This window comes from Euprymna scolopes, chromosome 17 (genome assembly GCF_053919585.1).
Source record: "Euprymna scolopes isolate OS-2025 chromosome 17, ASM5391958v1, whole genome shotgun sequence".
Classification (NCBI taxonomy): Eukaryota; Metazoa; Mollusca; class Cephalopoda; order Sepiida; family Sepiolidae; genus Euprymna; species Euprymna scolopes.
In genome coordinates this window covers 93,740,748-93,766,681 of record NC_136498.1, presented here as the reverse complement: position 1 = coordinate 93,766,681, position 25,934 = coordinate 93,740,748, and the positions used below count along the sequence as shown (strand labels likewise).

General features: G+C 31.4%; 1 protein-coding gene across 10 annotated transcripts in view; it reads left to right on the top strand.

Moving 5' to 3' along the window:
- LOC145296848 (dystrobrevin beta-like) overlaps window positions 1-25,934 on the top strand; it is a 541,375-nt gene that overhangs the window by 456,595 nt on the left and 58,846 nt on the right. For all 10 annotated transcript variants that reach the window (XR_013870040.1, XR_013870041.1, XR_013870039.1 and 7 more), the window contains 3 exons: window positions 14,280-14,365; window positions 19,179-19,383; window positions 22,972-23,245. Coding sequence is in view for 7 of the 10 variants with exons in the window: in XM_080142975.1 (XP_079999101.1) it covers window positions 14,280-14,365; window positions 19,179-19,383; window positions 22,972-23,245 (565 nt within the window). In the remaining 3 variants the exon portion in view is untranslated. The remainder of the gene's footprint in view (window positions 1-14,279; window positions 14,366-19,178; window positions 19,384-22,971; window positions 23,246-25,934) is intronic.

The following is a 25,934-nucleotide window of genomic DNA, read 5'->3' as shown; positions in this document are numbered from 1 at the left end:
AATGTAAACAAATGCAGTAAACACATGAACATGTCATGAACCCATCGAGGGATGGGTATTCTGCTAGTTTCATACAAATATCTACTAAACCAATTGTAGACGTGTTTATTTTTAGTATGATTATCTTTTATGTATTGTTTGATTTTTCATTGTTCAGGGATATTCTTTGTCTCAAACAATCTATATTTTTCTTTATTGACTTTCGTCTTTATACTGTTGACGGACTGACAAATAACGTGATTATTGTTTGTGTCTGCCATCACAACACAACACTCGCTCCTCTTCGCCTACCACCGGCCTTGTAACGTTCGATGTCGACCTGCGTGCCGTTCTTCTGCTTCTCCTTTGTTTTCATAACACGCTTCTCTCCTATCTCCTTCCCCACGTTTACCCTCCCTCCCAACTCACTCCCCGGAATCAATAAGATGCAGCATTCGGCATTCCATTCTGTTGCAATGGTGGCATTTCTGAAAAAGTCTGCAGCTGTGGTGGTGGTGGTAGTCACAGGGGACGGGCAGATAATTGGTGCATGTTGTTGTGATGGAATGCAGTCGCAACAAATGACTGAATTGTCACGACTATTTTGCATATGTTTTCTTTTTCTTCTTTTAAGGGTTTTCCTTTTAACAAATGCGTTTGTTACTTTTTTGGCTGGAAAATCAGAAAATAATCTGTATATAGGGCCGTGGTTTGAATAAATGGAAATAACATATACTCAAACTTATCTTACCTTGTTGAAGAAACTGCCTCTTATGAAGAATCTACTAAGATAAGCGAAAGTGGCTTGAGGAAGTAAAAAATTATGGAAAGGGGGGGGGTATAAAATCTCAGGAAGAGAATATTGAAAACAATTGTTGTTTTGCTTTTGGCAAAGCAAGAAGATTGGCAATATATATTAGTAGCCTGGTAAAGCTACAGGGGAGACAACCAAAGCAACAAAACTGAAGCTGCCAGCCAGGACACTATATATACAAATGTAGGCAAATTTGGACATATTTTATTGGTTTGAAAATACAAGTCCTTTTTTACCAATTGTCATAAAATAGTTGAGCCATAGAATATTATTATAATCTTCAAAAAGCCTGCAATTTTTCATGTAGTTTCATCCCATAGAACTAAAGATATGTGCATTTCAATATTCCATTTCGCTACAAGTATAGATATATCCACATATATATATAGATACTAGCATGGGTACCCGGCACTGCCCAGGTTGACATGAAGTTCCTTTTGACCATACCTAAGATTATTAATCATTTTCATCATGGGCAACAATTTCAATAATAGAAGAAAGGATAAAAACATGTAAATGTAATCGTCCCAAAAAAGAAGTACATGATACTCTATTTTGGCAGAAGGAATACAAAGAGAAGAAACTATTCTCCAGATATTGAGCACTTTTTGTTGTCCGTACATTAAAAAGACCCCCCCCCCTAAAAAAAAATAAATCAAAACAATTTTTGTTTCAATAAAAATAGCAGCGAGTGCCCTCCCCCCCCCAAAAAAAATAGCTAAACGTGTGCATAATATGTGATTTTTTTTTAAAATTTTATTTTTTGTAAAAACACTTTTTCACTGGCTTTTTTTTTCTTTTCCATAAATAAAGGAAATTTTCAATTTGCTTCTTTTTTGGAGAGGGGGGGTCGATTTGCTTTTTGGGGGCGGGGCTTTTTTTGTATCTAAAAGTGTAGCTGAAGTTTGAATTTGAAGCAGTCAAAGTTTCTGTAAGCCGTTTCAAGAATATAAAAAACAAACAAATTAAATTTTTTCAGTATATTTGTAAGTGTTTTTTTTTTTTGTTTGAATATTTAAAAATCAAAAACACATTTTTCTGCCTATGCAGAATTATTTTTTCAAGCTAGAAACTTGAGATTACCAAATTATTTTATTTGGTGAAGAGTTTCTTATGTTTCGATGTTTCTAGAGGGAGATAACTCTACATTTTTAAAAAAAGTCGATGTCGGAAATAATTCCAAATAAATTAAATTAAATATATTATCAATTAAATTGTTATTTAAAATTTATTAAATAACAATTTTAAATAAAACACTTAAAACAATTCTCTCGGTAGAAACATTAACTAACATACTGCTATTTAGCAAAATCGATTTTCCTTAATGCAGTATGTAAATGAGGTGGCCTCTTAATTGTATATTTTGCAAGAATCATACTATATATAGGAATAAATGAAACATTAAAGTAGTGCACCTTTTGTATATCTTAATCAAATTGTGAACAAACAAACAAGCAAACAGGCAGGAATACGAATTGATATATATACATAGATACCACCTTTTTTTTGCAATTTTTTAAGTTCAAAATTTCAGCGACTATTGATCAGAACTTGACAAATGAAGGCTCGTTGGAAAGATAATGACCTGTACTGTGTAGTGGGCTATGTGGCATTTGCCCCTAAAGTCATGCATTAAGGGGATCATCCCTCATCCAGAGCCTATTTTTGGCATTTTTTTACAGCATTTGTTTTTTTTAGTTTTTTTTAGGCATTTGTTTTTCTAGTTTTGCATATGAATTACAAAATATCTGATATTTCTCCAAAGCCTCTGGCTTTGATGGAGGGGAGACTAAAACTTGCTGCTATGGTTTCAAATGATCTTAAATAACAGCAAGGGGAGACTTGATTCCAACTATTTCGCATATTTTATATCTCCCCTCTTTGGTTTTCATACATAAAGTAAATTTCATAGTGTATAAAGATTATTTGATACTGGAGATATTCATAATCGTACCCTATTTAAAAAAAATAGGGGGAGATATAACATGAGAAATATTTGGAATCAAGTCTCCCCTTTCTGTTATTTCAGATCATTTGAAACCATAACAGCAAGTTTTAGACTCCCCTCCATCAAGACGAGAGGCTTTGGAGAAATATATATTAATGTTGGGATGATTAATCGGAATCGGGAATAAAAATAAATCAGAATCGGAAAAAATCTGTGCTTATTTTCTGATGCCAAAATAATTCTTTTGTCTTTTTTTATTTGATTTTATTTAAAGTAGAATCTTCTGCTGTTGGTAGTAATGATAAAATAATAAATATTTATTGATTTTATACCACTAGGGAAACTAAAGTATATTTTTACGTTGGAGAAAATATCTGCACATTTAACGTGTTTTCTATGGTAATTAGAGAAAAGTAAAGTATTTGATAAAATTGAATGGTAAGTTACTCTTTCATAGGTTGAAGGTTCAATCCTCAGTGTGGGTGATATTCAGAATACAATTGCAAATTACAAGACTAAATTAAAAAAGACTTCAACTCAATTATCTCTTACAGAATCAGTGCATGTTATTCTCTTCGATTAAATAAACAGTTTCATTCAAAATTTCATGCAGATTCCCAAGTTCGACAGAAACATTCCTGAGTTTGATAAGATATACCTGAAAAAGATTAAAAGTCACATTGGTTGAAACGTTGTAAAAATGATACTCAAGATGAGAACAGTATTCCAAATAATTCAAATAATATGAATTATCAATCCTCATCTCCAAATTCCAAATAATTCAAATAATATGAATTATCAACCCTCATCTCCAAATTCCAAATAATTCAAATAATATGAATTATCAACCCTCATCTCCAAATTCCAAATAATTACAAATAATATGAATTATCAATCCTCATCTCCAAATTCCAAATAATTACAAATAATATGAATTATCAACCCTCATCTCCAAATTCCAAATAATTACAAATAATATCAATTATCAATCCTCATCTCCAAATTCCAAATAATTCAAATAATATGAATTATCAACCCTCATCTCCAAATTCCAAATAATTCAAATGATATGAATTATCAATCCTCATCTCCAAATTACAAATAATTCAAATAATATGAATTATCAACCCTCATCTCCAAATAATTCAAATAATATGAATTATCAATCCTCATCTCCAAATTACAAATAATTCAAATAATATGAATTATCAATCCTCATCTCCAAAATTCAAAAACAAAATACTAACCATTTAAATACACTCCACTCTCAAAATACTGGTCATAAATATTTCTTTTCAATTAATTACGAAATGACTAAATTAACCTTTATTGAAATTTTTGTTTCTGAAACTGACAAATGACCGGAGAAATATTTGGATAAGTTGAGAAAGATTGGTGTCATTTCAGAGTATTCCTTCGCCTAGACTAGTTTCCCTACAAAGACATGAGAATCAAGTTTACTCCATTATTTCACTCATAGGGGAAGGAGAGATGGATTCATAACTTTACCAAAAAGATTAAAGAAGTTTATTTTTACAACTTTTCCATTTCCAAACTTGACAGAACCTGGTATTCCCAAATATTCATCAATGCCAATCACGCTCAACGTTGTTTAACTTTGATGATACAGCTGTATGGAATTTAAAATTACCTTTGCTCATTAATGTACGTTATAATGGTTGGAACTGATCTCTTAGTGTTTTCTGCATCCATATATAGAGAGACGATCATTGTTTATTTTGTATAGCATTGCTTGTTTATAGTTTCTAAATCCTTGTTAAGTAATTGAACCGATTTTTTGTTTTGCTATTGGGTTAATTCATTAAGTCATTAGAAACAGATTACCAACAAGATTAGCTTATTTACTGATCAGCTATGCAATGTCTGACTTAAGCTAGGTCATCATTTTTCTAGGTTGAACAAGCTGAAACGTATGCTGGTCGGCTAACTAGCATGCTGTTTGGGGTTTTATTTTTTGCTTGGACAGAGGAGCATAGAAAATATAATTGTTTTAGGAGTACAAATGAAACATAATTTGAGACAATTTATAAAAGTTTACTCATTTTCAAATTTCAAAAAGTTAGAATAAATAAAAAGACATTTTAATCAACATATTTGGTCTGTGCTGTTTTAAAACTAATAACATTTTTATCCGATTTGATGCAAATTGTTTTAGGTTTTAATGCATTTAATTTGAAAATTATCTGCATTTTATTCAATTAGATAAATTTTTAAAAATATAATAAGCTCATACCATAAATTCATTTTTTTACTTTTTTTCACTACAAAACAAAACATATTGCCACTTGGACATAAAAAGCTATTATTTGGAATCATGTTTTGCAGGGTACTTTGGGGAGTTGAGCAGCAAGGTGTCTGTTCACATTACATTTAAACTGCTGCAAGTTATTACAGTCAAGGAAGCAGGAAACAGGGATATTATTGTACTATCTTTGGTTAAAACAGATGCTACATTGTGATCCTAGTCTGAAGAGTGTATCTTAATTAGTTTTATGTTTGACACAACATTAGATGAAATTTTATAATTTATTTATTTTTTTTTTTGCATTGCATCACCTAGGTACCCATTTGATTCCATATTTTAAAAAAGGGATGGAGAGTAATAGAGTATTATTATATAGATATATATTATATCCTTGAGAATAACATACAAAATGAGTGAACGAGTTTGATAAATTTAATGGTATATCATATCATTGACATTGATGGAGCAAAGCCACGAAGTAGGTTGTTTAAGATGGGGAGGGGATCATGATAGATGACGACTTGATTGATTATGGCAGGTGCCACAAGTGAAATGGCAACAGTCAGGAAAACTTGAAAGACATTTAGCATGAGATAAAATGAAAATAATAATTTGAAAAAACTTTTAGTGTCAGCACCACACCAAATAGTCCAGAAGTGTAAAGGAAGATGAAAAGACAGGAGAGAAATCACTTAACAGACCTCCTCTGGATGAGTGCAAGGAGGACTGGGACTTTTGGGAGGCTTATTACCACCCAAATTCCAGTGAAGATCAATGGCAAGCAGCTGTTGCAATCACACAAATTCATTTGCAAAGATTATCAAAAGAGGTGGAGTCTCCTCAGATTTCTGTTGCAGAAATCTAAGGAGACTCCAGGGGACACCACTGGTTGTTGTCAGTGAGTAATCTCTTATAACAGCCTGTGTGAGAACTCCTAGTGAGTACAAATAAGATTCTTCAGTTGTGCGGTCTCCGGCAAATATCTTTGTTATAATTGTTCTTGGCTGTGAAATAATTTTGTCATCTAAAGTCATGAATAAAAATAGATTTTATCAAGTTTGAAATAATTTTTGAAGAGCTTACTGATTAAGTAGAACCATTTGGATGGCTCAGATTTCATTACATCTGACATCTATTATGATGTGTCCGAATTTTTTTTCATTTATTATTAAAGTTTTTTTTTTTTTTTTAATAAAATGACTTCCTACAAAAATATGATGGGTGAGGAGAAATTTGTAGGAAGTAGGAATTTTATTCTATTTTTAATACTCTATTTTCTGCTGAATTAATAAAAAATTATTTCATGCCCTCTTCCCACCAAATGCTAATTGTTATATACATTTGACTAAATATAACGAAAATTAAAATGGGAAAATTAGTTTTGTTTTTAAATTATTGAGAATTTTCAATCAATTAAAAACATAAATGAATAAACAGGAAAATGTAACAAGGTTTTGATTTTAGACAGACACCAAATGTGTAATTGTATTGTAAATATTTTCTTACTAAGCGAAGGAGGGCACCACTTATCAAGATCAAAGGTCATTTAAGGATAAAGGTTAATGAGTGGTAGGTAACCAATGAGAGAATGCCGTGATGATCGGTAATGGTGGAAGTGGTAGTTTGATTATTTAAGAGAACAGCTCAACAAGATCCTGTTTACATTGAACTTAAAAATGGCCATGTAATAGTCACCCAGGAAGCAAAAAAGTGTTTTGATCATCCTCAACTGCCTTCTGTGCAGAGAAAAAGTTTTGATCAGTGGAAGAAAGTCACTTGGAAAACCTCTGCAGCAAATTACAAACTTATGTCTCACTTCGCTTTTACCATATTTTACTGAAACAAATTTCAAATATTGACTAAATAATATGCTTAAATGCTTGTGATCTATTAAATTTTGAACTAAAAAAATAAAAATAAATAAAAATAGAAGCTACTGAAGAGAAGAATTTGTCTTGGAATAAAGCTGAATTTTGAACTTTAAACTAGAATAAACTTATTCTCAGAAGCATATGTATAGCAAATACAAATCGTTCTTTCAGCAACCAGATTTAAGTATTTTTTTAAATGTGTGTTAAATCCATTCATCTGATTAATATTATATACAAAATGTATATAATATCATATACAAAATTAATGAATCTTGATTTTGACTTGAATGTTGCTCCGTTTTTCAGTCTGAATTGAGATTCCACTGAAACATGTATGCACATATGTAACCAATAATGTTTGTGCAATAAACAGACTTCATACTTGCTCTGTCCTCCATTGAGCACTCTTTAATAATCACACAGGTTTCAGTGGATTTACATATCTGCATATGTATGTAGGTACATACAGATAAATAAATTTGAACCCTATAACATTAAGTATCTCTTGGATGATTAACTAAACATGGATTTCTACAAACTAATCACTCGTACCTCCCTCCCTAATCAATGCTCTTACCCCATCATCGAATCTTACTGGTTTCTCTGCTATTAAGTCACCTATATAAACTATATAAACTATATAACCTATATAAACTATATATGAACTATATAAACTATATAACCTATATAAACTATATATGAACTATATAAACTATATAACCTATATAAACTATATATAAGCTATATAAACTATATAACCTATATAAACTATATAAACTATATATAAGCTATATAAACTATATAACCTATATAACCTATATAAACTATATAACCTATATAAACTATATAACCTATATAAACTATATATACACTATATAACCTATATAAACTATATAACCTACATAAACTATATATAAACTATATATAAACTATATAAACTATATATAAACTATATATAAACTATATATAAATTATAAGCAAAAAAAAGAAGCTTTATTCATGTTTTGCCTTATGAATATGTTAGATGAATCATGGGCAAAGCAAGTCCTTTCATGGTTTGCCTTTAAAATCTTCATCACACTTATTTCACAAGAGGTGGAGGATGAGGGTAAATTATCCTCTACTGTATAATAAAGACCAAAGTGTATTTATTTGTATATAAATAAATATACTTCTCTCCCATCATGCAAGTAAAAGAATGAGCTAGATGAAAGTATTTAAAGTGTATAGAGGAAGAAAAAAAGCAAATAGCAAGTCAGACAGCCACTGCTGTCTCAAATGAATCCGAGAAGAAATTTCTCAACTCTATTTTCATAACGGAATGTTTTTCTTTCAATGGATATTTTTTTGTTTTGTTTTAGTTATGCAGTTGAGACATTTTATTTCTTTCATTTTTTTTTTTACTTCACTGATTGAGATATTTTTTTATAAGAATAAATATGGACACTGATGAAGAACATTTTTATTTTTGTTCCACCAATCATATTAACTAAAATAGTTTGGTGTGACATTAAATATTGTGTAATGGTGACCGATGATAATTGTGAAATAATCGAATCAAATTTAAATCCTGACAAAAATATCTTCATTTATGCACAAATAATTTAGAGTAAGTTATGAAAGCATTCTTTTCTGTAGTCTAGCTGGAGTCAGTCTTTGCACCAGTTACCTCCCATGCTTTACCTTCTGAGAAGGAAATATTTTATTTGTAATCACATGAAGAGTTTGTCTGTATAATCAATCTAATGAGCAACCTTTTCTTCTAATTATCTAATGAAGCTACAGAATGGACATCTACTCAACATTTCTTATTACAACTGGCTCTCCTGCCTTCTTCTTATAAACAATAATATTCCCTTTTACTTTTACACAGCAGTTTTTCAAAATAAATCCTCTTTTTTCTGAATTTTTGAGATGAGGATTGATTATTCGTATTATCTGAATTCTGCAGACTACTGTTCTCATCTTGAATGTTATTTCCACAACGTTTTGGTCAATATAACCTCTGACCTTCCTGAGATATATCTTGTTGAAATTTACAACAGATGCTACATTTAATCCGTGATGGTAGCATGCTCTCGTTCTGTCAGCCATGATTAGATAGAGTCCTAAGTAATTTGCAATTATATTTTGAGTGTCACCTGTATTGAAGATGTAACCTTCAACTTTCAGAAGAGTGTAACTTTACAAATGAATTTTACCAAGTACTTTATCCACTACGCCATGGGTCCACAAGATACACCTGAAGAAGGTCGGAGATTACATCAATCGAATCGTGAAAATAGCACTCATGATGAGAATAGTTGACCAAAGAATTCAAATAATGCGTATAATTCATCTCCTCTGACAGTTTAAACAAATTGAGTTAAAAATAATAACATAATTAATTATGAATAAAAGTGAATTATAAACTTATTTACTTTTGTAAATTTTATTTTCGTACCTGCTTTTAGCAATGTTAAGAAAACAAAAAACTGAGTACAAAGATAATCACGCTTTGTGATTACTTTCTCCAGAAATAAATGTGATCGTTGTCTTAATCAACTTCGATTTTCTGTTTTTTGTTCTAACTTCTTATGAAAAAATTGCAATCAAAGTGAACTTTTCTTTTGATAGACTCAGATGGAATTCTTGATCGTCAATTGGTTTAATTTGGCATACTGATCACATGCCAATTATCTCCCTTATTTTTTAAAAAAAATTATGCAGAAAGAAATTTAATCAGATTGAAAAACGAACAAAAAAGAATAAAATCAAAGGCAACTGAATTTGTTTGCTATTCCTTCATTGATTCTCTTCTTTGAGTTTGCATTATTTGGGCGAGGTCTCAGTCACTATCTTCTTTTCGTCTTTTCTTAGTTACATAACTTATATATATTGGATAGTGACGGTAGCTAAGTGGTTAACAACCCGGATTGAAAACCAGAGTATGCCAAGTTCGAATTCAATTCATGCCACAAAAACACTTTCATCAAACCCACGCTTGACCTTGTGTCTAACTTTCTGCAAAGAAGGTAAATAAGATAATTTGTATCACCTAGAAAAACTATAAAGTCACAAGGACTAACAAGGACTACCAAAATGGCAGCCATATAATTTTCATTTGACCCCGAGAAGTCTGACACTAGTCAGGATGCTCCTATAGTGGCCATAGTTATAAAATTAAAGGCAACGGATAATAATCCTTATCCTGTCGGCTTTCACTTTGTGTGGGTATCTCCGTCATTATCATATTTGGTTTAATGTCCATTCAGAAATTGACTTTCAAAATAATTTATCTCTGGCCAGGTCTTTATTTATCATCTCTCTTTCTCTCCAATCCATTCTTATCACTGTGTTAAAGTTAAATTATCATCTGTTATGTAGCTTTTTCTGGAAATCAAATACATCCAAATTTAAAACACCCTTCTTTAGAATTGGATAAGATAACTTCATGTTAGAAAATCACTAAAAGCAAATGTAAGAATTTTCGGAAATATGGAAATTTTGCAGAACTTGAGTTTGGCCCAGGTTAACAAACATTATTGTTAAGAGTGACTACATAATATTTTCTGGCAATGTTTTAAGTAAAGGGGCATCATAGATCTAAGGAAGTATCCATAATATAGTAGCATCACTAATTTCCCCCACTCTTTATCTGTGCCTAAATCTAAACGTAGATTCCATGAGCAAAGCTTCTTTATTAGAACTGCACGCCTATAGAATTGTCTTTTGTTTTCCTGCTTTCCAGCTGACTACAATATGGTTGTCTTCAAGACTAACGTAAACAAGTTTTTTATGAGCCGTTCGATATAAGTTAACAAACTTACCGAATTTCCATTACTAACGATTACTATATTGTCCAATTTCTTCTGTACACTCTTTAACCCTTATCCTCGAATGGCTTCTTGGCTTTGATAAGTGGTGATGCCTATGTTAAAAAAAAAAAAAAAGAAAGCACTTGGATTTGAGATAGACAATTTCAACCTATTTATATGGCTATTCACATTCTGGAGGATATATCCACATGAATAGTCGATGTTTTGAATCAGGATTTCATCTGTGAATGTTTCTTTATGTTTAAAGCTTTACTTTCTACTTCTCAACATTATTTTTAATCTTCAAAGTTGAGAACGAGAATTCAATCAAGCAAGAAAAGCAAATTTGTGGTTCTCGAAAATTAAATGTTTATTAACTTGTTTGCCAATTAGATCTTTCTCTTTCCTTATTTTGTCATTAATTTTCCTCTCTAATAGGATCTCTCCCTTCCTGTCTCTCTCTTAATGAACACTCATTCTTTTCTCTACCTACCTCTCTCATCTTTTACACTGTCTCTTTCTCTACACTTGACCCCTCCCCTTCGCTCTACTATTTTTCTGCCCCCCCCCCTTCTCTCTCTCTCTCTCTCTCTCTCTCTTTCTCTCTCTCTCCCACTTTAAGTGAACTTTAATTTCTTTCCTACCTACCTCTCTCACCCCATTCTCTCCACTTGAGTCACCTTCCTGTCTCTAATCATTAAATTCATGACCCCCCCCCCCATCTCTTTCTCTCTCCCTCTTTCATCTATAATATCTCATAATTCAAGCTTCACTTAATTTTTTTGAACCACAAATTAGCTTTTAGTAGTTTTAAGCCAAATAATACATGCAGGAGATTTTGTTTTTGATTTAATTTTATAATAACATAAAAGATAAACAATTCTTTTTTCATTAAAAAAAACTCGATTTTCTTTTCTTTTTTTTTTTACATTTTACTTCTCTTCTTCATCCCCATCTCTTTTTTGTCTCTGATTTTCCTTGTATCTTCAGTTAATATTTAAATGATCTCGTTTTCTCTCCGACAAACACACATGCTTGTCTGCCTTCATTTATTCTTCTATCAAATAAAAATATGTATAAAACTAGCAGAGCTACCCACTGTTGACCGAGTGTCAATTTTTTATTAACAATTAAATATGGCCAAAATAGAGTAAACTCTTTGGCCTTTTGACTTGGAGCAAAATGTGGGATTGTTGTGACTGAGATGATTCTAGTTAAAAATAGGATAGACATTTTTATCATTTTTATTATATTTTTATTATTAGGATGACCTATGATATTCATTTTCCTAACACTTTTGATGGCTTTGTGCCTAATTTGTTAAAATATAAATTTTTTATATTTTCTGCAAATAATGCAAACTATTGTATCTGTTCTGATGCTACACTTCATCTGTTTTGTCCTAGGTCAGTGAAGGAGAAATCTTTCTAGACTGGGAATTTTAATTTTTGTCTCAATTTCAGAGTGCCACTTTTAGAGAGGGGGGGGGGCTGGATTTTTTTCCACTTTAAAAATCAACCTTGTGTTTAACTGCCCTTGTGAGGAGGCATGTAAATAGTTACTTGGTTTTCAAACCATAATAAAGCAAAGAGAAGGAAAATTCTGATATAACAACAATTTTTTCAGTAGGTCCACCAATCTATGAGCAAATTAGTAAACAGGACTTCATTTTAAATATGATAACGAATCTACGAGATGAAAAACTCCAATCATTCAGGCAGATCCACCCAACTGCAATCAAAATCAGAAAATGTTTTCCATTCCAAGCTCAAGTTCTGTCTATGTTGCTTTCTTTTCTCAATGTACACTTAAATTATCTTTTTTTCTTGTCTGTATTTATTTATTACTAAATTTTATTATTTAGGGGGGAAAAAAGCTAATAGTTGTGGCCCAGATATCAAATTCTTTTAGAATTTAAAGATTCACAAGACTCTGTTATGTTCTTGTCGATGATGATGATGATGATGATGATGATGATGACGATGATGTTGACGACAAAATTCTTGGCTGGAAGTTGTCTTTTTAATGAATAAAGACAATCTGAATATTGTTAATATTAATACATTCAATTCTGAAAAACATCATGTCCGGCCGGGTTGGCTGGTTGTATCATAAATTCATAAGACTTTTTAATTATCACGATTGTCTTAATCCTAAGAGACAAATTCCTATACACAGGTGTCTGCATTCCACTACTAGTATTAACTGCTGATTATTTAAAAAATGTCATTTTCTCCTAACATGTGATTCTGCTCAACCAATGTGAACATTTGATATATTTCAGTTCTATTTTATTATTTAATTATTTGTTTTGAGGAGGACGAATTTACAACTTCATTAAGTCCAGATTTTATTGTTCAAGTACGTTGGTGCTACATGCTTTAGTTTTTGTCCTTTTTTGACTTTTGTCTTATCTTTGTCTCTAAAAGCCAATTACTAAAATAAATTATTTCTCTTCACAAAAATGTCAGTTTTACAACTGAATTTTTATCAGTGCTCTAGTCACTGTGTCACGAGTCCTTATGGTCAGTTAAAGTGACCTTCTTCTGAAGGTTGAAGATTTAATGAAGGTGTGTGTGACTAAAAATATAATTGCAAATTAGAACTTTTATCCAGTTGGCCATTCTAGATTGGGATTAAACTAAAAATTGGTTCAATCTAGGATTTCTTCTTTAGTGACCGAGAACAATAAAGATGAAGTATTGTATCAGAACAGATACTACACTTTATCCAAAGTCGCATTCAACATTGTAGCCATAACATAACCGTATCTACCCAATGTTGCCCACTTTCATTTTTCTTTTGTTTATTAATTTCTCCATTCTCACCTTTTTTATTGATACCGTTCACAAGGTTAACTAATTTACATATTGGTTTTGACATTTTTATTAACTATTATTTGTTATTTATATTTAATTCAATGATTGTTGTGATTTTAATATAATTTAATATAGCCAATAGTTATCTTTCACAATATTGTCTTATTTCCTTGACAAAATTTGTATTAAAATGTTCCTTTCTTTAAAGAAATTGATTTGATTTTTCTACAAGTTTCCTTCATCTAGAAAGATTTTTTCATTGACCAAAGATAGAAAAGATGAAGTGTAGTATCGGAACAGATACTACACTTTGATCTTATCCAAAGACGCATTCAATGTTGTAGTGATAACATGTACTCAGTGTTGCAATTTATTTCTAAATTGAAAGTGAAAAGGAAAATTGATTTCTTTCTTTTCTTTTCCTTATGGTTACACTTTTTAGATAAAAATTTGGATTGAAATTACCAAAATATCTGCACAAACAAATGAAAAAGTTTTATGTTTACATCAAAGTTATAAGTGACAGTTTAATTATTTAAAATTAATATTTTAAATATAAGTTAAAACTTTGCAAAGAAGTAGCGAACCAGAAAAGCAAACTAGTTTAATACATTTTAAATCTTCTCTAATTGGCAATATATCTCCACCCAGACAACAGCGAATAATCAGTTTATTTATGAATCTCAATATAAATTTTACACATCACTTCTTGTTTTTTGAAAAAATCTCACCCAACTAAAAACTGAACATGTACTTTATAACCTTGTTTTTGTTTCTGTTTCTAGGCAAGAAGTCCAGCTGAGATGAACTTCAGCCTCGACTCCAGCAAAGCACAGCGAGAGCTGATAGCACAGTTAGAGGCAAAGAACAGGTAAGAAGCTGGTTGTAGCCTTATGGAATTTTACCCTCTATTTGTACTTGTCTTATTTGCAGTTTCATTTAGATCTGTGTCAGTATAATATTATGACGCTATTGTATGATGTGTCTGAAAACTAATGTGCTCTGATGAACTCGTAGCACTTATGTCCCCTTGACATACACACTTCTAACCTGATAAACAACAAAATCTCACCCCTGTTGTGGTTCCTAGATTCCGGAAAATCTACTCAAATAATTTCTTCCCTCAGACTGCTAGATTTTGGAATTTCCTTCCTGTTTCCTATTTTACTGAATGTACTAAAATGCAGAAGTTTAAATGTAATGTGAACAGACATTTTGCTGCTTAACTCCTTACATAGTTCCCTGTTAGACATAATCTCATATAGTAGCCATATATGTAAGGACATGCGAGTAACAATATGCCTTGTTTGGAGTGAAAATGAATAAAAAACAAAACTTCATTGTTCCACGTAATTCTAGCATCTAATTGCACATTCCCATGTTGAGATTTATCACTGTAATACATCTTCCTATTCCAGTAGATTCTTTCCCAAAACTGCAGATTTGTGAAACTCTTTTCCTGTGGACTGTTTTTCTCTCATTTGTAACGTTGGTCTTTTAAGTCTTAGGTCAACAAGCATTTACTTTTTTTTTTTTTTTCATTCTTGTTAGTGCCTAACATCAGGTGGCTTCATGCCTTGTCTGAAGCAACTTTGGTAATAAAAAAGTCTGCAATGTTTTCAATGTGACTATAGTTTTACAACATGCATAGTTTTTTGTTTTTTTTTATAGAGAATGTCATTCTGACATTCTACTATTCCATTGCTCAGTTGTGGTTCTGTTGCAGTCGTCACCATTTTTATTCCCAGTTTTTCATTTTTGTTCTCATAACACAATTTTCAAATTAACATCCTTTGCCACTGGAATGCTTTTATGGATCACTAAACTACATTATCCATATTCTAAATATTTGTCTGGGTATTTGTGGGTTATATAACCTTTCCTTGAAACTCTTTATTAAGACAGCACCTTTAATAAGAAGCATCGATTGTTTATTAAAATGGGAAGTGTTTAAATAGTAATAGTTTAATAATGTAATAATGTAATGTTTAAATAATAATAATAATAATAATAGCTTTCTGGTATGTGTAGTAAACATCATTTGTAACAGCTTTTTATTGTATGTTAATGAAATTCATAATTGTGGAAAACATTATCATGGGACTTTCTCCTTGCATGCTACAATATGGACATTCTCAAATCTAATGTCAACAAACACTTAAACCGACCACAGACATAATCAAACTTTGTTCATTCCATTTATCATTTTCAATCATTTCATAATATTCTTCATCATTCAACTGACACTGGATCCATCTCATTGATGTTTATCATCAAGTGACTTTTGGCTATGATAAGTGGTGACTCTTTAGTAAAAAAAAAATTTTTAATTAAAAAATATCAGCATCTCAGCAGAATTAACTTTTGTCTGATTACACAACATTATGATTTTTCAATATTCAATATTTTTCAAAATTTTTTTTATTTTTTAAATTCATTAAAGTTTATGTGAAACTCTTCTCATCGTTGAAACAACTGCAAATATCGTCACATTGTCTCTCATTTTTATGGACAGAATTAGTAGTGGATGGAGTAAATTCAAAGAACTTCTAGCATTACTTACCACAAGAGATATCAATCTAGGGAAGAGTTTATTAGGCATATGTGTATAGTGATGATGTATGAAAGTGACACCTGGTTAGTTAGGGTTGAGGACATGTGTTGCATGGAGATGAATAATATAAGAATAATACGATTGATGTGTAAATGTGAGTCAGAGATGGTCTTAGATCTGCTGACCTCAAAGGAAGATTGCATCTGGACTGTAGAGGGAGATGTGTATAAAACAAAACAGTTTGTTGGTTTGATCACACTGAAAGACTGGATAATGGTTCTTGGGTTAGATGTACAACAGTTGAGGTATCAGAGTTGACATTGGAAGACCAAGAAAAACATGAGAGGAAGTGATAAAGATGGATTCCAGAGTACGGATGATAACTAAAGACCTGGTCAGAAGTAGGTTAGTTGATAAGTCAATTTTTATGCCTACCGACATGTGGCAGCATGTTAGACAGATTTAAACTGAATATGATGATGAGAGTGATATCTTTTTGAACAAAATGCCAAATCAAGTGCTAATCTAGAAAAAATGTTAATGAATTGGATGAATTTAGAAATAAGGATGAAAAGAGAATCAAGTTTAAACAATATTTTGGGGTTTATCTGATGAATATTTAATAGAATTGTATCTGTGTATATCTATTATATATTATTTAAGATTACAGATATATTTATATTTATGTATACAATATAAAATGGGTTTAAGCATCTTTTTATGTGAAAAAAGGTTTTATTCAGTCAATAAGATATTTTGATGGCAATAGACAGGAAAAGTTGGAAGTCATTCAAAAAAAAAACCAAAAAAAAAACGTCTAACCTCAGCATGAGACACAAAAACGAAAAATATAAAAATGATGACATATTTGGGTGAAGTTTAATTGAATTACTTAAGTATCAACTAGTCATTACATTAATTGAATAAAATATTTAAAAATGTAAAATATACTTTTAAAAAATTAATTTGAAAAGTTTTAAACATGAATTTCTAAAGACAGATTATCATCAACAGTTCTTCCTCTTACAGCAACGCATTCGTGCTGTAAAATATCAGCCACCTCTGTTAGATATTGATCCGGGGTAACTATTTTTACACCCCACCATTGAATTTTATTTTTCTTTGTAAACATTCAATTATAGTGTTTTCTCATGTTAAAACGATAAGAAAGCCAAGTCTGTATAAATGTGTATGTTTGAAGTAGTTTATAGATAAGCACTGTTGTGTATCATTGACGAACTGAAGATGTTACTATTAGAGCTCACTTTGATTAATGCTCTTACATTATAAGTAACTACTCAGGAAAATGTATACAAAAGTTATTTTAATGGTTTCAATAGAAGAGACAAAGCTTTGAAATAGGTTTTATGTATGTAGTTCAACATTCATGTTATCTGATGATTTTCCAAACATAATCTCACACATACAGACACATGCAGAGAGAGAGAGAGAGAGAGAGAGAGAGAGAGAGAGAGAGAGAGAGAGAGAGTATCACTGTGGGTTCAAAGCATGAAGCAGAGATGGGTTAGCTCTCCATTCGAGACAACATTTTGAACCAACAAATACATTCAAGTTTACCACTTGCGAGAAGTTGTGCAAGACACTTGATAGGTTGAAAACGCAAATATGATGTCACGGAAGTTAGGAAATGTTGAAATTAATTGCTAAACCTTCATTCATTGTATTCAACGAGAGAATCCATATTATATATACATATATATATATATATACATATATATAACACATGAATCAATAAATTTTTACATGTGTGATCTGAAGGTTAGTATTTTATGAAAATCATATGGAATGGTATTAATTATGCCATGTATATATGCCAGATTCAGGACTGATTGAGTGATAAATATATAGTAGTAATGACAATTAAGCTACACAGAATTTTCCGTGAGGATTCATTAGGACATTGCATGGAATTGATGTATGTGTGTGTGGTGTGTGTGTGTGTGTATACATGAAAAAGACAAGAAATGGTTATGTATATATGTATTATATATTTGTATATATATATATATATATATATATGTATGTATGTATATATTATTTTTTTTTCATGTAGCTACATAAAATGTTATGTATTTATTTTCAGTATTTACTCCAACAGTACTTAATGTGTGAGTGGAGTCAGGTAGTAAGTTATGAAAATATATATGGCTGTTGAAAATAGGTGCAGGAATAACAACGAATCTGATTGGTTAAATAGCAAACTCAATACCATGTGAATATATAAAAACGTATGATAAGATTAATTCCATGCAATGGCGTGATGAATCCTCATGGAAAATTCTGTGTAACTTAATTGCCATTACTACTATATATATATCACTCAATCCTATATTTATTTTATATATGAGACGCTTCACTAGTTCAAGAAATTTAAATAGAATTTTAACTGAAGCATATATATGTATATATATGTGCATATGTATATATATATATATATATATATATATATATATATATATATATATATATATATATATATATATATATATGTACATATATATGTATGTATATGTAAATGTACATGTTTTTTTTTAAATAAAAAACTAAAAGGCGACAAAAAAATTTCTTTATATTTTTTATATAATTTTCTTTTATTTTTTATGATATTTTCTTTTTTCTTCAAATCAAAATAAATATTTATTTATTTTTTTTAAATAAACCAATGATTGCAACTAAATGACGTTGACTGCTGCAATTTCATTGGTTCAGTATTTTGGTGTCTTTTGGCATTTTACATAAACTACCTAGAAAATTTTAATGATATGACAATCCTTATTCTACCTAAGTACCAAGAGAGAAAACATCAGAATGGTATCAAGAATTTCCCCAGCTATAATAAAGAAGAATAATGTGAGTTTACAAAGTCACTTAAATTAATAAAAATAAAATGACTAAAAGAGAAAATTAGTCTCTCTCTGCTTTCCCTCTCTTTACAGGTTAAGTAGATAACACTAAAGATTTTTTTGTTTGCTATTTTTTTCTTTTGTTAATAGTGAAATGTGTACTAATTTGAAACAGTGTGTAATTTATAAAAGTCCAGCTAGTCCACATTATTATGTTATTTTGATTATTAATATTACTTATTTAAAAAAATTTTTTTCTTTTTTAGAGAAATAATGCGAGAGATTCAACGTTTACGAATGGAGCAAGAAGCACATGCTAAAAATATGGAAGTCCAGTATGACCCAACGTTGTTGGCTGAGCTGCGGTTGTTACGACAACGAAAAGATGAATTAGAGTCACGGATGCAGTCCTTGCAAGAGAGTCGGAAGGAGCTAATGATTCAGCTGGAAGGTCTGATGAAGCTGCTTAAGGTGAGTAGATTTATCAAGTCGAAATGTTCTTTCCCCCAAAAAATGTTGGAAAGTAAAAAAAAAAAAAAAGATTGTAAAAACTAATAACAAAAAAGAAGAAATAAGTTTATCAGCAGAACAAAATTATGGAAAGTGAAGTTTGTGGAAAGACAATGGGGAGGAAATTGTTCACCGATGCATACAAAAGCATTTGAAATAGGATGGGTAATGAAAGTGTGGCAGTAACTGAGACAAAAGACATCGAGGTCAATATATTTAGAGTTTATGTACAGTTTTAAGAGTGGGGGTGAGTTTTGCAACAGTTTACAAGTTACAGTTTCTAGTTTGGGATAGTTGAGGGTGGCTGTGGCTTGGAGCAGATACAGATATGAATTGACCAATCGACTGATGACTATATCCTTGACAGACAACTAAGATGTAGACATTGTTTGGAGGGTCGATCGTATCACACACACACACACAGCAAAACTGATATCTGCAGAATGTGTTATCTATGTTTTTGGGTTATTTATTTTTTATATTTGTGAACCAGTGTTTGTCTTAGGCAGTCGTGAATGTGTGAGACATGACAACACAGCCAGAATGAAAAGCTAAAATAATTACAATCTTCTTCAAGAATATACCAGTCTCTTATAAAAGATTAAGAACATCTTCATCCCTAGAGGTGAGATGCTGTTCAGAAATGGTGTGCAATTGGATAACTATTACATGGATATGTAGTGCAATGGCTAAAGGTGTTAAGTAAAAATCTTTGTGACAGTCTTCTGGAAGTTAAAGGTTCAATCTTCACCACAAGCGATCCTAAGAATAAAATTTAAATTACTTAGGTTTTCTATCTAACCAGGGCTAACAGAATAGGAAAAATCTACCTCTGTGGATTAAATAAAGGGTTTAGTTAAAAAATCTATATAGATTCTAAGTTTGACAAGAAATAACTAAAGAAGATCAGAGATTACATCAGCCAAAATATTGTGAAAATAACATCATCGATGAGAATAATAGTTTGAATAATGCATCATTTCATCATCTGTTCACCATATTGATATGCATTTGATGGCTTTTAGAAAATCATTTTCAAACTAATCTATCTCTGGCCAAGTCTTTATTTATCCATCTTTCTGAAGTCCTTCTTATCATTTCCTCCTATTTTTTCCTTGGTCTCTCTTTGCCTCATGATCCTGCTACCTCAACTGTTCTACATCTATTAAGCAAAGAACTTTCACCCATTCTTTCAATGTGGCCATATAATCAAAGTCTCCTGTGTGTAAATAATACAAATTACAAAGGATTTTAAAAAAAGAGACCACAAAGCCTTGGCAGTATTTAACCATGTACTTCTTAATTCATTATCATATTCAGTTTAACGTTTATTTTACATGCTTGTATGCATTCAACAACTTTAAAAAATTGACCTCCAAAATAACTTATCTCTGGACAGGTCTTTATTTATCCCTCAGGTCCATTTTTATCACCCACTCCTCCCCATGTTTTACTTGATCTTCCCCGTTGAACTAAACCTGCTATCTGAACTCTACTAACACAAGAACTCTTATACATTCTTTTCATGTGGCCATAAAATCAGTCTACTCTTCTGCACACATCTCCTCCCTATACTGTCCAGATTCAATATTCGTTTGAGGTCATCAGAACAAAGCCTGTCTTTAAAACTCTCATTACTCATCGATTGTATCATTTTCATACCATTTTTCTACATGTAGCGCATACCCTTGACTGGCGCATACCCTTGACTGACGCATACCCTTGACTGGCGCATACCCTTGACTGACGCATACCCTTCACTGGTCAGTTTTCACTTCCATGCATCATCATGCTGTATTCATATATCACAAGGGGCTCTTCCCTTGGCAGACAGCAGTAATACTCTGCTGGTTAATAATGGTAAAAGTTCTATGAACTTACTCCATCAACTCCTAATTCTTGCAACCACAAAAGCACTTACTCCACCCTGGCACTCATATTCCCAAGCAGTCACCCATCTATTTTCTAACTAAGCTCAATGTTTCTTAACTTTATTGATCTTAAGAGAATTGATATTTCAGTGTGAAATAGCTGTGATTTCTTGCATGCCTGCATTGGCTATGTTTGAACTGCTGTTTATTTCATGTAGTTTAGTTTAACCTTGCTCAATCCAGGTTGAGTAGGTATTCTTGAAGAATGTTTTGCTCGTGAGTGGGCGTGGCTCGTTGTTGTACTGCTCAATGTTGTCATGACTTCATTGTCACGTGTAACTTGATAATATCATCACGTTTTTTTTTTTTCTTTTTTTTTTTTTTGTGTCTTGTTTTTTGTCTGCGTTAAGTATGAAGAATACCAAGGTGCAAAGAGTTGGATAACTGAAGGTGGTAATATCCATTGGGGAATCATTGCTGTTTTAATCAGTGCAGCTTATTATTTTGGGAAAGGGTGGTGACGGCTTATTAAAACTGACTATAATTTATATTCATAATCTGAATCTTTGGTGTCAAACAAAGAAGATGTTTAAAAATAATGATTTACTTTAATGATTTTTTAATTAGGTCTTAATTAATTAATTAATTAATTAATTAGGTCCCAAATTTATTTCTTAAAAAGTCATTACTCATTTGTGTTTACTTACCAAAAACAGATTAAAAATCCAGCATCTGAATAAGAGACAATTTGAATGGAAATAAAAATAGCAATTGCCTCAGTCTAGAATGATTTCTCCTCTGCTGGCTGAGAACAAAATAATTACTATACCGTACTCATAGTTTAAAAAAGTTATATGTATTTGTAGTGCATTATATCTCTCCCTTTTGTATTTGTGTGTGTGATAATATAAAAACAGTTATTTTATATAGTTGGAATTGATTTGTATTTTTACTACTTAAATTTGTTTCAAGTATGTTTTGGATTCATGTTTGGAAACATGTTTGCTTTTCTTTGCTTTGAAACTGATAATAAATCACACTATGACATAACTTTGATTTGGCAGTTTATATATATATATATATATATATATATATATATATATATATATATATATGGGAAAAGGAAAATCGGAAATTCATTGATGTTCTATCTCTGTTGTTAAAAAGACTTTCTCAAGATGACTGATATAAAGAAAAACATAAAGTTAAGATTTAAAATATGTGGTGCGCCTATGACGTAGAAAAAAATGTTTTTATTTTATTTTATTTTTTTGAAAAATATAGACATTAAAATTCAAAATATATAATGCATCTATAAAGTGAATGAATGCTTTTTCATGTTATAGACATTAAAATTTAAAACATGTGGTGCATCTAGATTCAGACTAAATATTTGTACAATAGATTCACAACAAAACTTTTTATCCGAATAACATCAATATTTAAAAAACAACAAAAATAATATAAACACAACATATTTTGAATTTTAATGCATCATTCCGTACATATCACATTCTTCATCTTATATTTCATCTTTTTTCTTCCATTTCATTTTATTCATAAGTTTTTCTCTCATAATTTTCTCTCTGTCTCTCTGTCAGTCCATATTCACAACTGTCTATTGCTAATATTCTCAAGAATTGTGCAATTAAAAAGCAAAGAAAATTTTCATTTTCAGAATCATAGTTCTCCACGCTCAACACCAAATAGTAGTCCTCGATCCCGAGGTGGGGGTCACTCTCCGGTTGCAACTGTGCCCAGCAAAGGAAGTTCCCCAAGCACACCTATGGAGGCTTTGGCTGGTTTGGCAGTTGGTGGAGATTTGCGTCAAGCTTTTAGCCAAATTGGCACAGGACCCTCTTCCAGTGTTCGAAATTTACGAAACGACCTACTTGTTGCTGCTGATTCTGTGACCAATGCCATGTCCTCTCTCGTCAAAGAACTAAATTCAGGTATGAAATTATTTGCATTTTATTTCTTTGGTTGAGATAAAAAATCAATCAAATTAAAAATCATAATTTATTATTGATTATTCAAGAAGATACATATAAAAAAGTGGTCGTTTCTTTAATGTTTGTTTTTGTTTTGTTTTTCTTCACGTGTTTGTCTTGAAAGACGAATAGGTTTCAACATATTTCATGTTTGTGAATTTTTAGATGAGGATTGTTTGTATCATTTTGATTCTTTGGACTGCTGTTCTCATCTTGAGTGTTATTTTCTCAACGTTTCAGTTGATGTAACCTTCAACCTTCTTCTGATGTATCTTGTTGAACTCAGGAATGTTTCTGTCAAACTTGGGAATATGCATGCAATTTTGAATGGAACCTTTTATTTAATCCATAGGGCTAGCATGTTCTCGTTCTGTCAACTATGACTGAGTAGAAATCTTAAGTAATTCACAGTGAAGGTGACGCTCAAAATACAATTGCAATTTAAGACTTCTACTAAGTCATGCTTGATAGAACAAGGGCATGCTACCCCTGTAGATTAAATAAAGAGTTTTGTTCAAAATTCCATGCAAATTCTCAAGTTCAACAGAAAGATTCCTGGGTTCGATAGAAAGGTTCTTAAGTTCAACAAAATACACATAAAGAAGGTCAGAAGGTTACACAAGATAAGAACAGTAGTCCAATTTTACTGTACTTCTTTTAATTTGAACAAAGTTATGAACAGGAACTGTTACCAAACTAGTTTCTTTAACGGTCAACAGATGCGTAGTGCCGCATCAATTTATTTGCCTTCACTTCCTTTTATTTTGAGATTATATATTATTTTGCTTTAACTTAAAATGACTGCAGTGGAATGCAGATCCATAATTGATGGATCTGTATTGAAAAATCTCACCAAACTCAACAGGTTGGAGGATTTGTTTATCCTCTTGGATAAACTGTTGCAGAAGAAGGATGCCTTGAATTGCAGGAAGGTTGACTAGTCAAGAAAAACTTGGAAATTGATTAGATTAGACTGTACAGGGTAAAGTCTAGGAATAGTTAAACCATGGGAACTGGCGAGTGAGTTTGAAATATTAAAAAATGACAGGGAAAAGTTATGTTAAATAAAAAAAAAAATATATATATATATATATATATATATATATATATATATATATATATATATATATATATAACAAATAAATGACAAAAGTCTATATTCCAAATTTCAAGATGTTGACCATCTTACCTTTTATTTCTTTAAGTAAGGATATGCACAATTCTTAACAGCACTTGTTTCATAGCGCAAAATCAGTTATTTAATTATTATATCAATCAATGAATTTATTTTGCTCTTAATTCATCAAAAGAAAAAGTATTTATCAATTTTTAAAAGAAAATAAAGGCATACGGACATGATTACAAAATCCGAAAATTGAGAGAGAATTATCTTTTTTTTCCTTTTATTACGCCATCTTTGAATTTTGATTGAATTAAACGAATGATTTTGCACTACAAAATAAGTGCTGTCGAGAATTGTGCATGTCAACTTATTTAAAGGAATAAAGGGTAAGATGGTCAACATATTGAATTTGGAATATAGACTTTTCTCATTTATTTGTTATATGCTCTTTAATTACATCAAGCTTTATAAATTGGTAAACTGATTGGTATAAATAAAAAGTGAAATATAATTGAAGGAACATATTTCCACACAACTTCAGCAGGTGGATGATATAGCGAGTCTCCTACCTTTATATCTGGAAGGTGATGCACGGCCCTCTACATGGAAATGGAGGAGAATGATCAAAAGAAGATAGACCAGATTGAGGCTTGATTAAAAGAGGCATTTACCGAGGACGCGTTTGCAGCATACAGAAAAATAACTATGGTCAGATGGGCTGGCGAATGTGTGGATGTTTACGCTAACAAAATCAAACAGTTGGTTGGATTGGCCGGGTTCACAGGAGATGGCCTAGAGAGACTCACAAAATTGACTTTCGTCACTGGGTTCCTTGACATCATCTCAATTGCTCTTCAACAGGCGCCGAAATAGCTTGCAGCAAAATGTAGTAGGCAAAAATCAGGAACAAAGATAGGAAATAGTCAGTTTCGCCCTGCACCGCCCACCTCTAGAAGAGAAGGATTTCTTGGCTGTAATGACCGTAGAGAAAGAAGAAGAAGGAGACAGAAAAAAAAAGAAAAAGGCAGAAGAAAACTTGCTTCTCACAGATTCGTGGTTCGTCACAAAGAACAATCCAACTGCCAGAATCATCTACGCACAATCTGCAAAGCACTCGCTGACTGCTTTCCAGCATCCTGCCTTTGTAGCGGCCAGGAATTATATATTTGCATAATCGCGTGACAGCACACATGATTCTGCAAGAATTGCATGGGGTCAACGCCAATAAAAACCCATGGACGCCATCTTGGAACTCTCTTCCACTTGGCCCACGACAAAGCAACAGACGTATCCGAGGTAAGCTCTTTATTTCCCCCCATTTCGGTTATTGCCAATTCCACTATAATATAAAGATATAGATAGAGAGGGAGCATTATTATGTTCCTAGTTGTGGTGCTTAAAGACAATGTAGGTATATATTAGGTTAGTGCAAAAATAATGTGTATATCTGATAAAAAACAACATTATTTTTGCATCAACCTAATAATTAGTATGTGAATGTGTTGAATTGTTATGATCCACTGAATT